This window comes from Sorghum bicolor, chromosome 5 (assembly GCF_000003195.3).
Source record: "Sorghum bicolor cultivar BTx623 chromosome 5, Sorghum_bicolor_NCBIv3, whole genome shotgun sequence".
Classification (NCBI taxonomy): Eukaryota; Viridiplantae; Streptophyta; class Magnoliopsida; order Poales; family Poaceae; genus Sorghum; species Sorghum bicolor.
Window position 1 is genome coordinate 70,192,090 of NC_012874.2, and position 15,263 is coordinate 70,207,352.

Consider the following 15,263-nt stretch of genomic DNA (forward strand, 5'->3'; position numbering starts at 1 on the left):
AGCATGCCTCTAGGGGATACAGTTAGCGGTGAATATGGGCATTGGTCAGATCATTGTTGAAACGGATCCGCAAGAGGTTGTAAAAGCCATGAGATCCATGGCATATGATGATTCAGTTGTCAGCCATCTTATTGCTGAAATTAAGTCGCTGTTAGGATTAAATTATCTTAGACATGAGTGTGTGTTTGTGGGTCGTGATTGTAATCAAGCCGCTCACAAGCTGACTGCGTTGGGGTATTTGTGCACTGAGGGTGAGGATTTAGTCACTTGCTCCTTACCCGAAAGTGTATCTGTAATTGTTGCTAAGATTTGTTAGCCAATGAGTAACGAAAGTACCCAGTTTCAAAAAAAAATTATGTAGTTAAATATTTCTTTGTGCTGAAAATCATAGTTTTTAAAAATACTATCCTTGTACGAAAGAATGAAAATTATGATGCTTATTATTTGAATGGCCAAACATATATATATTTATAATAAACTAATAACCTATCTGGAGATACAATTGCTAATAGTATTTTTTATAAATATAAACCTAGTAAAAGTTTGATTTAACCTAAATTTAAAGTGATATTTTTAGACAAAGGGACTAGTATATATCACAATAACTTTTTTTTGTAAAATTATAATGATTTGATAGGTATAGTCAGTCTAGGCGGGCAATGTAATTAAAATTAGCCTTGCTTGGATGGAGGAGTACACGATCAGATCCTGGTTGTGAAAGAGTTAGTGATAGACACGTCGTTGTTAAAAGATGAACATGGACACATACGAATTATGAACCAACCCTGACCCAATCGACAAGTCTGCTCCACGGACCACGCTCACGATGGACGGCTTGACCCAATTCTTGTTGGTCAAACTCTTGAACTATTCCACGAACGCAATGGCTTTGTTTATTATCAGTCAGTTGCCATCATGCATCATGACTAATATTTTCCGAGTTGTATAGTTTGCCTGGTTTTAGCCAGAACTAATACTAGCTTTGTATAGCAGGTTCCAAGTTTGGAGCTTATTCCCTTCAGAAATAAAGTCTCAGCTTCAATGTATGAAGTTGGATGGAGGTAAATTTAATAAGCTCTCTGGGATCCCTAAATAAATACTAGCTAGTTCATAATATTTTATTTGAAGTTACTGAGATGTGCCCAAATCTTATCTATGACAAACCTAATTGAGCTAACTCAAATCTTATCTATGACAGAACTAATACTTTGTTTGGAACTTATTGCATTCAGAAATTAAGTATCAGCTTCAATGTATGAAGTTGGATGGAGATATATTTTATAAGCTCTCTGGGATCCCTAAATAAATACTAGCTAGTTCATAATATTTTATTTGAAGTTACTGAGATGTGCCCAAATCTTATCTATGAGTAACCTGCAGCTAAATGCTGGACGTAGACACATCACACATACCAATAAGATTGGAGCTATTTCTACTTACGGAGTGCAATCATCCATGCATCCATGGTGTCGATGAATTGCTAAACAAACGCAGAATTATTGACCCAACCCAAACCTGATGGAAAAGTCTCTGCTCCAAGTCCACGGTCATGCATGGATGGCTTGCCATCGCTAGTAGCTAGGATGTCACGAAGTAGGGACCTGCAGCTGTATAAAATTCTGACAAGGACACACAGGCTAGCTAGCTGACTAATAGTCGCAACTGTGTTGAATATTACTCTATTATTCTAAACTGAAAGTTGTTATAAGCTAAGGTTTGAATTTTTCATATCCTTTAAGATGTCTTTGGAGTAATAGTCGTTATAAGGCTTCAATTTTCATATGCTTTAAAATGGTAGACATCCAGGAGAAAAAAAAAGACATTTCCAACACAAAGGCCAGACTCCCTATAAGTACCAGCGTATTGTATTGGCTAGTACAGCACAAACACGACACAAACAAGCTAGCTACAGTCGTAGTTGAGAGCAGTACGTACGTAGTTGAAGACTCCAATTATTAGCGAAGGAGAAGGAATGGCGTTCGTCCATGGCGAGCAAGAGGGTGAGGACATGGTCGGAGCTTTCGCCCTTGTCTACCAGCACGTCTTCAGCTACATCAAGACGATGGCGCTGAAATGCGCCGTGGAGCTCGCCATCCCCGACGCCATCCACGGCCGTGGCGGCGCCGCCACCCTCGCCGAGATCGCCGCCGACACGGGGGTGCACGAGTCCAGGCTCGCCGACCTGCGGTGCCTGATGAAGCTGCTGACCACGTCGGGGCTATTCAGAGCCACCGCCGCGGACGGCGGCGAGGAGGTGGCGTCGTCGTACGCGCTCACGGCGGCGTCCAGCCTCGTGGTCGGCCCGCGCGGCCTGTCCAACATGGTGCGCTTCGACTGCGGGCCCGTCTCGCTCACCCCGTTCTTCGACATGCCCACGTGGCTCCGGACGGCGCCGGGGCCGGAGGCCCCCAAGTCGCTCTTCGAGCTCACGCACGGCCGCACCCGGTGGGACCCAGCCAACGCCGACAACGACACCATGATCGTCTCCGCCTTCATCGAGAGCCAGCTGCTGATCGAGGCCGTTCTCGGCGGCCACGCCGACGTCTTCCGCGGGCTCACCTCGCTGGTGGACGTCGGCGGCGGCCAGGGCTCCTTCGCCAAGGCCATTGCGGCGGCGTTCCCGGGCATCAAGTGCGCCGTCATGGATCTGCCCCACGTCGTTGCCGACGCCCCCGTCGCCGCTGGTGGCGGTGATGATGTGCAGTTTGTTGCCGGAGACATGTTCGAGTCCATTCCACCAGCCGATGCTGTTTTACTCAAGGTAATTAAGTACGTGTTGTGTCAGCGTACGTCGACCCTTTTTGCTACTAACAATATATAGTTATTATAACTAGCAGAGCTAATGATTAATATGTTTTATGTGTGATTAGTATGTTTTGCATTGCTGGGACGACGACAACTGCGTTAAGATTCTTAAGAATTGCAAGGAGGCTATCCCTGCAAGAGACGCTGGAGGAAAGTTGGTAATCACAGAGATGGTGCTAGGGTCCGGGCCTCGTCGTGACAGAAACGTTGCTGAGACAGAAGAGATGCATAGCTTGTTCCTCACGTGCATCACCGGCGTGGGGCGAGAGGAGCACGAGTGGAAGAAGATTTTCGTCGATGCTGGATTCAGCGACTACAAAATTACCCCGATCATGGGCCCGCTTTCGGTTATCGAGGTTTACCCTTGATACTTGCATTGGAAGAGGAAATGAATTTTGCCTTAAAGATGAATTCTGCTATGTAATTGTCGGTTTTCTATATGTTTTTGTGTCAATCTATATCTATATCAAGCTATACCTAATAATAATAAAGAGGCAAAAAATTTCTGGCATATCCAAATTTTCGTTCAACCTAATCATATTGTTGTATCTGTGTCTAATTTGTTCCCGTTTCCTTCTCCAATTTCATCTCTTTTTTATTTCTCTTTTTTTTCCCCTCTCCCTCTGATGGTAGGTTGGGCTCCCTATATATGCTCTTTCAGTTTCCATATCCCAAACAAAAAAAATTCTAGTCTGATGCGCACATAGTGTAGGCCGAGCGACGTTGGTTGCAACAGAGCTGGGCGAAGAAGGATACATGAGTGGCTCTGATCCTTCGTGACAGGACGGCGAGGTGAGAAAAGAAGCAGGGTGCGGCTTGGTGCCCATTCTAGTCGCCCACGCGCGTGGTGACCGCAAACTCTGACTCAGTGACATCAACGGAGAATGAGCACGCTTCTTAAACCCACCATTGCTCCAGCACGAGAGGGTTGAGGTTTGGCCAAAGCTTCTGTCCTCAAGCCGACACTCCTAACGATCGGGAGAAACCTTTGCCACGACCCAGGAGTGACCAGAGAGTTGGATAGGCGAATGCCAAGGTGAGCTCGTCACTGAACATCAGTGCACGAACATAGAGCCCAAACAAAGTTATTGACGTGTTCTAGGGACGAGGCTCGGACAATTTTTATGAGAGCAAAGCAATACTCCACAAACATACAACCTTTACCAAGCTCAAGCACTCGCTTTGATGCAAACAACTATGCAAAAACGTAATATAAGTGCTTAGGTATTTTTGTTAAATTTTAAATGTCAAAAGAGCATTGTCCACTATGATTTGGGACTTAACGAATTTAAGGTTTCCGCTAGAACTAACAATCATCAACACTTTTGACGCAATTTTTAAAAGGTCTAAACCTTCCTCATTTCAACTATAAGTATTTCATACAAGAGTCCACACTTTATACTAACTCATAGAAACAAAACATATAGACATCACATGATAATTCTCCAAAAATAGATCTTTTTAATCATAGACCATATTATTCTCTTATTTATAAAAATAGTTTTTCATGCTGAACAATTAAAACACTTATTTTATTCTTCTTATCAGGATCTCACTAGAATGTTTGGTGTGGCTTTGGAAAGCTCTAGGTCCACCTCCTTGCACACTGTGCAGCTCTATACACTCTTATAGCAAAAGAAAAAAAGCTCCGACTCATACGCAGACAAGAGATGAGCAAGAAGAGCTACACTTGGGAGGCTTCTCCTGGCTCCGCTACAGTGCGCTACACTAGCGGAGCCGGAGCTCCTTAGAGCCATGTCAAACATAACCTTAGTGTACATGTGATGATATACTATGATGTATTTAGTGATGTTTACGTAATATATATATGATGTTCTATAATATTTTTAGTGATATTCTATGGTGTATTTAATCAAGTTCACTTAGTATGCATATGATGTTCTATAGTATATTTTAGGATGTTTGAAAAGTATCCATATGTTATTCTTTTATTTTTTGTCTGTTATATAGTTTCTTTTTTTTCTTATACTTTGCTTTAGATCTTATTAAAAAATACCTTACCGTAGGTGGAGCGCTTGCCGGGGCAGACCTAGGTGCATCGGGGCTGGAGCTAGGTGCGAAACGATGGGACCCGTTCGTGTGGTGACGGTTGAAGAAGCACACGAAAAGGAGAGGCAACAGAGAAAGAATATAAAATAACTCGAAGCGATATGTTTGTGTAACAAGGTAGTGATGGGTATTCTGTGCTAATATATAAGACATAACCACCTCGAGTTCAAAAACCAAAAACACATTTAATTCTCTTTCAGAGCACATACATCATTAATGCATGAGATATAGAGCACACCGATATTATGAGACATGAACACAAGTAGTTACACCTTATATATTAGGATAGAGTGAGTAATTTTCATTAATTCTATGAAACTAGAGTTTTTAGAGCACTCTTTGAGGTGCCCCATAGTTTTGGTGGATCTCGAAGCTAGATCCACATCTTTTTTACAGATCTAGAGTTTACGGAACTAGAGCGTTTGGGCTGGAAAAAAAAACAGAAGCAAAGCTGTTCTTTTGGATCTACAACTGCATGGACCTATGCCAAACACCCTCTAAATGCACCTTATTTCTCTATGAAATCCTGGATCTAGAGATCTAGACATTTCAAATTATTATAATAAAATATTTAGATATCTTTAGTTGTCGTACAAACTAAAATCTACTCCTAATTGTTAGAGCTATACGCAAGAATCCTTTTTTTTTTATCACAGAATCCTTTTTTTAGTTCAGTTTGGCCCTCTTGGCCTTTCATTAACAAACGTAGACTTGACGAAATCATGATGGGAGTGACTACGCAACTTTCAGTTGATTTTGTTTTACTAAATCAACCAGATTTTTAACCAACCAAAGACTGACACGTCACAAATCAAACTGATATAAAATCTAGAAGATACGGGGCAATAAAACAACCAGAAATTAACCAACCAAGCACAATAAAAAAACGTGATTGAAAAACTAAAACCGCTAACAACCAGATCTCAAACAATGAGTGGATCACATCCTACTACCGATCTCCACAAGATGTGATCCATTCACTTGAGAGAAAGGAAAGAGATACATCACATCCTCATGTGAAACATAAAAAATCAACTTGACCGCCAGGAAAAAAATGATGAAACAAGAAAACCAAGACAAAACTTTTAAGGATTAAGAATAGTTGAAAGCAAAACAAATTAAAAATTATACTTACCCTTACAAATGATTTAGCAGAATCCAAACCACCAAGAATTTTGTTAGCGTATTTCACAGGTGCATTTATGGGGTTATTTTGAATAACCTATATTTTTTTAAAAAAATAAACACAATATGAAGCCAAATAAATTATCAAACCATCCAAAGTGAAATCAATTTTCTCAAAGTCTGAACAACTAGGATAAAATCCACAGAACTTTAAAAAGGTTAAATTAGGTTGAACTGACCAATAGAAACAAGGAGAGAGAGAAAAAACATTGCTGATAACATCAATGCCATCCTTCTCAACTTCTTTTCTACTTAGAGGATGAATTGGATTCATTGGGGGCAAGTCTTGCCTTAATCTTTTCTACAAAGACGTCGCATGTTCTTAATTTTTTTTTTAAAAACACCTCGGATGAAGAAAATAAAACATAAAAGAATACAACATCTTTGTCTGCCTCTAGTAGATGAGAGAAGAGGAGGGAAATAGAAGGAGCAGAGGGGTTGCAGCTCTTGCCTTGGCAACTACATAAGTTGGGCATTGGATTCTTCCCAGAGCTAAACCTCTGCTCCCCATCAAAAATAAAAATAAAAGTGAAAATGAAAAATAAAACGAAACACTAAATCTTAAAACTCATTGAAGAAATAACTTGACTAAACAAAAAAACAACTTCTGAAACTCAACCGTTGACACAACTAGTAACAAATGGAATCCGATTACCAAAAACTTACCCTCTGCATAAAATAAACTACAAGTTAATGGAACCATCCGACTAAAATATACAAGACAAATTTAAAAGATAACACAAAAGACTACACTCAAAAAATAAATGGCAATGGTACTAGGTAACAAGTTTTATTTAACTCCGATAAAGCAAGCTTTCTAAATAACATAAATATTGAACCATTGACACTAAAAAAAAACAGAACTGAAACTGAATAAAAGAACAACTGACAAATGAACCAGATACTGAAACAGATTACTGAATTCTCATTTCATTTACAAATGGCAACGTGCTCAAGCAGTGCTATACTTATTTATCAGGATCCAACCATTTTTTCCCCACATTTTCACATTGCATATCTGCATACAAGCACTATTCCAAAAAAAAGTCTGTACAAATTTATGGTTCTACCTTGTAGGGAAACATATCTAGTATTGTCCCAAGATAGCACGAATGACAACAAAATCACAGCCATAGAAAACTGATTGATTAAAAGACAAAACAACAACCGATAGATGAATAGAAATCCCGAATCATGATCAGGAAAAAAAAAAAACACACCTTTTCTCTTCCAGATACAATCAGGCTCTTGACCGTGCTTTTAAAGGCCCATCTAGGCCTATATACCAAAAAAGAAAAAAAAAAACTTGCGTTTCACGCGGCGTGGTCGACTGCGACCTCGCAAGGCCCATCACGTGCACGGGCCGCTAGGAGCAAAAAGAGGCCGCGGCATCCCTCTCGTCTCGCGTTATTATTAAATTAAACAAAACAAGCAGATCCCGGGCCGAAGAAGCTCCCGAGCAAGCCGGCGAAAGCCCCCCAAACCCTCCCCTCCCGACCCTAGAGCAGCGGCGCACGAGATGGCCGACGACCCCACCACCGGCGGCGGCGGGGGTGAGGGCGGGGACCGCGTCGAGGACGTCGTCCGAGCCGAGGTGAGCGTCCGTCCCCCGTGTCTCCCCTGATCCTTGCCTTGCGTGGTGACCCGATCTCTCTGCCTGCGGTCCGGGCGTCCGCCCCCCGTTCCGCGTCGGCCTGGCTCGGCTCGCCCCGATCTGTCCCTGCCGGCGGCGGCGGCGCCTCGCGCGTGGTTCAGTTTCGGGTTAGAGATGTCGGCGGCGTGGTGTTTGGGCGGGGGGAATCTAGGGGGCGAGGCGGATTGGTGCGGACGCGGTGGGGCTGATGCGCGAATTTCTGCCCGTTTCGTTTCGGGTGCATGTATATGGGGACTGGGGTGGCCTGATTTGGTTTATAACGTGTGATTCTCTGCTGGGTAGCTTATAGTTATTGTCAAGGTAGGGTTTTCAGTGGTGCTGACAGATCCATTGCAAATTAGCAATGCCCACTGCTTGTCTAGCAGGAGACGTCGATTGGTTCGGATTTGAGCCTTGGGATGTGCTGAGTGGTTCACATAGCTTCACTATTGATTGAGCTTTTGCGCTCAAAATCAGATAGGAAGTGAGACTGGGCCTTGTTCAGTTCGCGAAAATTTTTGGCTTTGACTACTGTAGCACTTTTTGTTTATATGTGACAATTATTGTCCAATTATGGAGTAACTAGGCTCAAAAGATTCGTCTTGCAAATTACAGGCAAACTGTGCAATTAGTTTTTGTTTTCGTCTACATTTAATGCTCCATGCATGCGTATAAAGATTCGATGTGATGGGAAATCTTGAAAATTTTTGGAAACTAAACAAGGCATTGCTGTGCCTTTGCTGTAGATGTCAACTGAAATTTCCTCAATAATTCACCTACCCACTTGCGGCAGCCATCCCAGGTTCCTTAAGTTGGCTGAAACTAGTGTGTGTGTGTGTGTGTGGATGTGCCGACTGCAGATCTCTTTGATTTCAATAGCTCATAACTCTTTTTACATTTACTTTGCCACCAAACTGTCAAGCTGCTTTTCTTTTTAGCCTGGTTGCTGTGGTGGTAACAACAAGCTAATATTGCTACATACTCTTATCTCTAGGGTGAAACGCAACCTCATGATGATGGCTCGTCGAAATCCAAGGATAGGGAGAAAGATAGAGAAAAAGACAAGGACAGAGATCGTCGCAGGGACCGTGACAGAGATAGAGGGAGAGACAGGGATCGTGATAGAGATAGAGATAGGGATAGGGACAGGGATCGGGACAGAGACAAGGATCGCCAAAGTAGGCATCACCGTGAAAGACGGGAACCGCGAGACCGTCCTGATGATCACAGAGGCCGTGATTCTGAAAGGTGCGATTGTTAACATGCACCTTATTACGCTATGCAAAACAGTATTATGTTTGCGAATTGTAACAATGTCCACTTTTGTTCTTGTGGATGCATGAGATGTTTTTCATTTATATGTTCTGCAGACGGCAGTTTTTAGTGAGTGACTTGCATCTGTTTTATTTGATTTCTTGTGTTTTTTTTTGAAAAATACTAAAAACAGGAGAAGAGAACGTGACAGAGATGGACATCGTAGGCATCGTTCTCGGTCTCGTTCAAGGGGTAGAGATCGAAGATCTAGGTCACGTTCAAGAAGGTATGAAAGTGAAGTTCCTAAGTACTACATTTTTTTTTACATTTTGGTGAGATTGATATCCAGATAAATATTCCTGCTCCCCCTTCCTCTTTTATACTTATTATCACGTTGAAGTTGCTCATTGAAACAAGTGTACCTTTGCATATTTGTTGTTTTGACGTATATTGTGTTTTTTTGTTTTCTTTTGTCATCATTTCTTGTATCGACTCTTATCCTTTTCAAAACTTATTTGAGCCATGTTTTGAATATGCTAATTGAAGATTTAATAGATGGCATCTATCTCTTTGTTATATATGTGATCAGTTTTCTCTTTTGGTATTCAGTTTCCAGTTTCCACTTTAACATAAGATTATCACTAGTGAGTAGTAACTGATACAAATTTTATTGAAGCAGCAAGCGAGTTAGTGGATTCGATGCACCACCCCCACAAGCCATGGGTTCACCATTTCCAGTTATTCCAACCCCAAGTATGCTCTCATCTCTTAAGTTAAATATTTTATGTTTTCATCTTTGCAGTTTTGTTTAGTTTATTTGTACTTAAGACTTGCCAACCACTCCTTTTCATCATGATGCTATAATGTAGTCACGTCAACCGCTATTACTACGTTTCCGTCATATCACCTTCCAATACTAACTTCTGATTCAATATCGGTTAACACTGAATAATGTTTGGCACTACAAAGCTCTCTATTCCTTGATAAATCATCTCCAGTAGATTCTCGTGTAGTTACCATATACCCCTAACATCAATACAGAATTGTGCAAATATGCCTAGTAGGATCCACCTTGGATGGTCCACCCTTAAGGTGAAATGCAAGGATATAGTAAAAGGGACTAATTGTTCTAGACCTTTAGTTAGAACTTTTTGTTGGATGCTTGAAAAAACACTTGTGTAAAAAGGTATACATTAAGAGAGAGTGCCCACAAGTGATTGTTTCTCCGTAGAAGCAAGTATCTTCTGGGGATACTCTTTTTTGTGCGATAATGTCTTCTCGTACAAATAAGTTTAAGTTTACATTTTACCATTGCTTATCTGATAACTGAGCAAAATTTTCTGCTTTTGTTCTTTGTTGTTTGTCTGTTTTGTGTATGTGTATGGTAAGAAGGCAACCATGTATGGTAACAAGCCAATCTTGGGTCACTTGCCCCACTTCTGCCAGTGGAATGAGCTGCCTACTGTAGCTTTAATGTACAAGGAAGAATCAGTGCGCCGGTTTGATATCGTCCTGTTCATCTTCAACTAGCTAGTACTAGGTTACTAGCTTCATGATTATTACATATTTATACCTGTCCTTGCACGTATGTTGTTAAATCTTTGGCATGATTACTGCATAGCTGGTTCTTGATCTATACAAGCCTTTTAGGAACAATACCTTACTAATTGCTAATTGATTATGCTTCCTACTAGAAATTTATTGATGTCTTGCAGGTCAGTTACCAGGCACTTCCCTTCCCAACATTGGCGGCATGTTTCCAAACATGCTCCCTTTTGGTGTTGCTGGGCAGGTAATTCCTTTCTTCCATGTCTTCTATTTAGTAAAAACCTTCACTCCTTTTTTATTTTTATTATGCCTGGACTACTCTTTGTTGTTTTGTGATTGTGCGTTTGTTTGAATCAGTTCAACCCCCTTGTCATCCAGCCACAAGCAATGACTCAACAGGTATGGTTCTCTAGTTCTTAATATTCTGCAGTTATCGATAAAAATTGTACCAACACCATTTCCTTTCAGGCTACTCGTCATGCTCGGCGTGTTTATGTCGGCGGCCTTCCTCCATCTGCTAACGAACAGGTCCATATACTTGAAGTCACTTAATTTGCAACACTGGTGCACGCATTGTTTGCGACTGTTTGTTCAATTTCTCTCTCTCCTTTTTTCTACAGACAGTGGCAGTTTACTTTAATCAAGTCATGGCTGCTATTGGTGGAAACACTGCTGGTCCAGGTGACGCTGTTCTCAATGTATACATAAATCATGACAAGAAATTTGCTTTTGTGGAGATGAGATCAGTTGAGGAAGCAAGCAATGCAATGGCCCTGGATGGCATTATGTTTGAAGGGGCGCCTGTGAAGGTCAGAAGGCCAACAGATTACAACCCTTCCCTTGCAGCTGCACTGGGCCCAAGCCAGCCAAGCCCCAATCTGAATCTTGCAGCAGTTGGCCTAACAGCAGGATCTACTGGAGGGCTAGAAGGTCCGGACCGTATTTTTGTGGGTGGCCTTCCGTATTACTTCACTGAAGCTCAAGTTCGGGAGTTGCTTGAATCATTCGGTCCTCTTCGAGGGTTTGATCTTGTGAAGGACAGGGAAACCGGTAACTCAAAAGGCTATGCATTCTGTGTTTACCAGGACCTCACTGTCACTGACATTGCTTGTGCTGCACTAAATGGTATCAAGATGGGTGACAAAACCCTTACTGTCAGACGAGCAAACCAGGGGGCATCTCAGCCCAGACCAGAGCAGGAAAGTATCCTATTGCAGGCACAGCAACAGGTGCAGTTACAGGTATAAACCAACTATATTTATTCTCTTTGCCAATTAGGTTTTACATTGACTGTTCTAGTGTTCTGTACCTGATATACCCTTTGTAAACAGAAACTTGTGTATCAAGTTGGGGCGCTCCCTACAAAGGTTGTTTGCCTCACCCAGGTGGTAACAGCAGATGAATTGAAAGATGATGAAGAATATGAGGACATTATGGAAGACATGAGGCTAGAAGCAGGCAAATATGGTATATTATCAGCCGCTTATTACTCCCTCCATTCCAAATTATAACATGTTTGAGCTTTTCTAGATACATAGTTTTTGCTATGCACTTAGATATATACTATGCATAGACACATAGTGAAAGCAATGTATCTAGAAAAGCTAAAACGCCTTATAATTTGGAATGGAGTATCATTTACTCTCTTGTTTTGGTTGCTACATTGAGGCCACTGATCACCCACTGAACAATGTCTTATTTCCACATCCATGTTCTGCTTGTCTTTACCCATAGTTGAATCCTGTAGCTTTATTTATTTCTTTAGAACTTGAAGTTTAGACCTGTTATTTTGTTCCCAAATATTTTTTCATCAGGTACTTTGGTGAAAGTCATCATCCCACGTCCTGACCCCAGCGGACAGCCAGTCGCAGGAGTTGGGAAGGTGAGTCTTTTAACTCTTGAGTTGTACTAACTAGAGAGGTTCTCAAAACTTTGCACAAACATTTGCATTCTATTGAGTTATTATCTCTGATGCATGACATTTCCTATTGCAGGTGTTCCTGGAATATGCAGATATCGATGGTGCGGCCAAAGCAAAGACAGCATTGCATGGAAGGAAATTTGGTGGGAACCCTGTGGTCGCTGTCTGCTATGCTGAGGACAAGTTTGCCAATGGGGAATATGATGGATGAAAACCTCCTGAACTATAGCAGTAGTTGGTCTCTGGCTCGTCGCTACCTGTTTGTTTAATCGCAGCAAAGATGAAGGGTCTCTCATCTAAGCTGAACCTGTATTGATTGCCCTGGATTTTTGCTAAGCCACCTGTTGTGATTTGTGAAACATTGGAAGAATAGGTTTCTGTGTTTGAATTGTTCCTTTGTTCTGTATCTTGTTTTTTTGAAGCAAATCTGTATCTTATTTGACTATAGTTTCCGCTGGATTTCTTGTTTATACTTGTATGGGCAATTTGGCTGGCTGTTGCAGCAAGCTAGGAATATCATAAAAAGGAGATGGATATTCTTCGTGCATTGTGCATCACTAATTTTTTTTGTGTGACGCATGACTTGGTAAAGCAGGGAATCATCTCTTAGTAACTTTTTATGCTTTCGCAAACAGAACATGTCCTTATTTCTCGAAGGCAGGTCTTACAATTAACCTAAAATGTATGTAAACTTCTAAACGATTCATGTACAAGGTTTCATCTGTTAGATCGTATTCTCGACATAGTGATTATTTAGTAGTTATGGTTTTAACTTTTCGACAATGCTGAGCCTGCATGGGCTTCAAAATTAGTTTTATTATTATCCAAAAAAAAGGCCAAGGATTCTTTATGTTGTACGGACCGCTTTCAGTGTAATGTAATGGACGCACATCAATGAGATATAAAAAGGCAACAAGCAACATGGTTGATCCCACATCTGGCGAGCACAGGCACAGCTAACAAAGGAAACAAACTAAACATCGATATACGATTTTTCTAAAGTTCAATCCAAACTTCGCAAAGATAATATTGCGATGATCCAAGTCTTCCAAATTCTACGACCGTGGGTTGCTCCTCCTTATGCAGCAGGCGCCGATATTGGATTCAGTAAGTCACCCATCTTTTCTTCTGTTTTTGTAAGTTGTGAACCTTTATTTTAATAAATCGATCTCTGCAGGGGCGAAAGCCCCTCCAGTACTCTAAAAAAAAAGATTTGGCTTTGTTAAGTACCATATCATTTATATTCAACCATAATGCCCAAACATAATGCAGATGTGAGCTCTCATCTATGAGCTCGTGTTCTTGATATGGTTTTAACTTTCCCACAAAGCTGAACTGTATGGCCTTCCATATTAATTTTATTATTATCCAAAAAGCCAATGATTCTTTATGGTTGTACCGACCGTTTTCAGTGTAATGTAATGAAGGTGCGTGCTTCTTTGCATGCATGCAACGTGCATCCACACCTTTGTGCATTATATAAAGAATTCACTATGCTGAGCTGCCTGCACTGAGCTTCTATCTAGCCAGCTAGTTTGTATACATATGAATTGTAAAATTTTATATTTACGTGCTGGATAAACTATCTAGAAATCAGTTTAGTAGCGCCTGCTAGGTGGAGGTGTCAAAATATGACTTACCATATTTACATCCACCACTACTGGACTAGCATGCTTTGCCGAGGGCCAGAGGCCAAAAAACTTGATACGAGTTCCTAGATAGGGACTCAACATACACCAAACACCATGAATAATATTTTTCAAAATACTACATTGCATTATTTCATGCACCTGCAGTTCAGATTTGAAATATCCGAAAAAATCAAAAAAATGAAATAAATTAAGAAAATATATAAAAAGATTCAAAATTGGACCAAATTTTAAAATTAGGTTCAAAAGAATGTATTGTGGCACCACAAAAAAGATGGCTAAAAAACAAAAAATAAAAAAAAATCTTTGCCGAGGGCCTAGCCCAGCCCTCGGCAAAGGGGGTCTTTGCCGAGAGCCTGGCATGTGGCCCTCGGCAAAGACTATTTATAAAAAAATAAGAGTAAAGTCCATCAGCGGTCCCTAAATTTGTTCGGATGTGTCATCCCGGTCCTTAAACTCGCAAAATGACCGTTTAGATACCTAAACTTGTTCGGTTGTGTCATCCTGGTCCCTAAACTTAAAAATCTTCCATATAGGTCCTCAAACTTGTTCAATTGTGTCATCCCGGTCCCTAAACTTGTTTTTAAGTCTTATCTGGGTCAAAACAGGACGAATCTAAAAACTCTATATTGAAAAATAATTCATAACTTTTTCATATGAACTCAAATGAAGATAAACTTTATATCAAAATTGTAGGCAGCAACATGATCTACAACTTTGCAGTTGAAAAGTTTTTAAATTAAAATCGTTTAGGTTCCCAAAATATTTTTTATAAGTTTATAGATTTTAAAATTTAAAATTTAAAATCAAATTTTATAACACTAAACGACTTTAAATAAAAAACTTTTCAACTACAAAGTTGTAGATTGTGCTGAGGACTATAACTTTGGTATAAAATTTGTCTTCATTTGAGTTCATATGAAAATGTTATGAATTATTTTTTGATATAGAGTTGTTAGATCGCTTTGTTTTGACCCAAATGAGATTCAAAACCAAGCTTAGGGACCGAGATGACACAACTGAACAACTTTGAGGATCTAAACGGATGATTTCTAAGTTTAGGGACCGGGATGACATAATTGAACAAGTTTAGGGGCCGAGATGACACAGATGAACAAGTTTGAGGACCTAAACAATCGATTTGTGAGTTTAGAGACCGGGATGACACGACAGCACAAGTTTAGGAACCAGTAGTGGA

The 15,263-nt window shown here is 40.7% G+C and overlaps 2 protein-coding genes across 6 annotated transcripts; both read left to right on the forward strand.

The window, feature by feature from the left end:
* Nucleotides 1,846–3,316, forward strand: LOC8085983 (acetylserotonin O-methyltransferase 1). Its single transcript, XM_002451226.2, has 2 exons — nucleotides 1,846–2,761; nucleotides 2,871–3,316. The coding sequence occupies exons 1-2, from the start codon at nucleotides 1,973–1,975 to the stop codon at nucleotides 3,171–3,173; spliced, it is 1,092 nt and encodes a 363-aa protein (XP_002451271.2). The 5' UTR covers nucleotides 1,846–1,972; the 3' UTR covers nucleotides 3,174–3,316.
* On the forward strand, nucleotides 7,463–12,963 carry LOC8070230 (splicing factor U2af large subunit B). 5 transcript variants are annotated; one of them, XM_002449941.2, is made up of 11 exons: nucleotides 7,463–7,654; nucleotides 8,688–8,941; nucleotides 9,141–9,233; nucleotides 9,627–9,700; nucleotides 10,663–10,739; nucleotides 10,853–10,894; nucleotides 10,964–11,023; nucleotides 11,116–11,736; nucleotides 11,827–11,962; nucleotides 12,310–12,377; nucleotides 12,490–12,963. In XM_002449941.2, exons 1-11 carry the CDS (start codon nucleotides 7,580–7,582, stop codon nucleotides 12,625–12,627), a joined length of 1,638 nt encoding a protein of 545 aa, XP_002449986.1. In that variant the 5' UTR covers nucleotides 7,463–7,579; the 3' UTR covers nucleotides 12,628–12,963. The 5 variants fall into 5 exon arrangements, with proteins under 5 accessions (XP_002449986.1, XP_021317107.1, XP_021317108.1 ...); XM_021461432.1 differs by having other exon boundaries at nucleotides 7,489–7,654; nucleotides 9,624–9,700; XM_021461433.1 differs by lacking the exons at nucleotides 7,463–7,654; nucleotides 8,688–8,941 and adding an exon at nucleotides 10,340–10,487 and having other exon boundaries at nucleotides 9,180–9,233.

Excerpts from the sequence above, each read along its gene's own strand:
- LOC8085983 (XM_002451226.2), top strand. The coding sequence starts at position 1,973 with ATGGCGTTCGTCCATGGCGAGCAAGAGGGTGAGGACATGGTCGGAGCT. Across the intron at positions 2,762-2,870 it reads CCGATGCTGTTTTACTCAAG|TATGTTTTGCATTGCTGGGA; the intron begins GTAATTAAGTAC and ends ATGTGTGATTAG.
- LOC8070230 (XM_021461432.1), top strand. The coding sequence starts at position 7,580 with ATGGCCGACGACCCCACCACCGGCGGCGGCGGGGGTGAGGGCGGGGAC. Across the intron at positions 9,701-10,662 it reads TCCAGTTATTCCAACCCCAA|GTCAGTTACCAGGCACTTCC; the intron begins GTATGCTCTCAT and ends GATGTCTTGCAG. Across the intron at positions 11,024-11,115 it reads CTCCATCTGCTAACGAACAG|ACAGTGGCAGTTTACTTTAA; the intron begins GTCCATATACTT and ends TTTTTTCTACAG.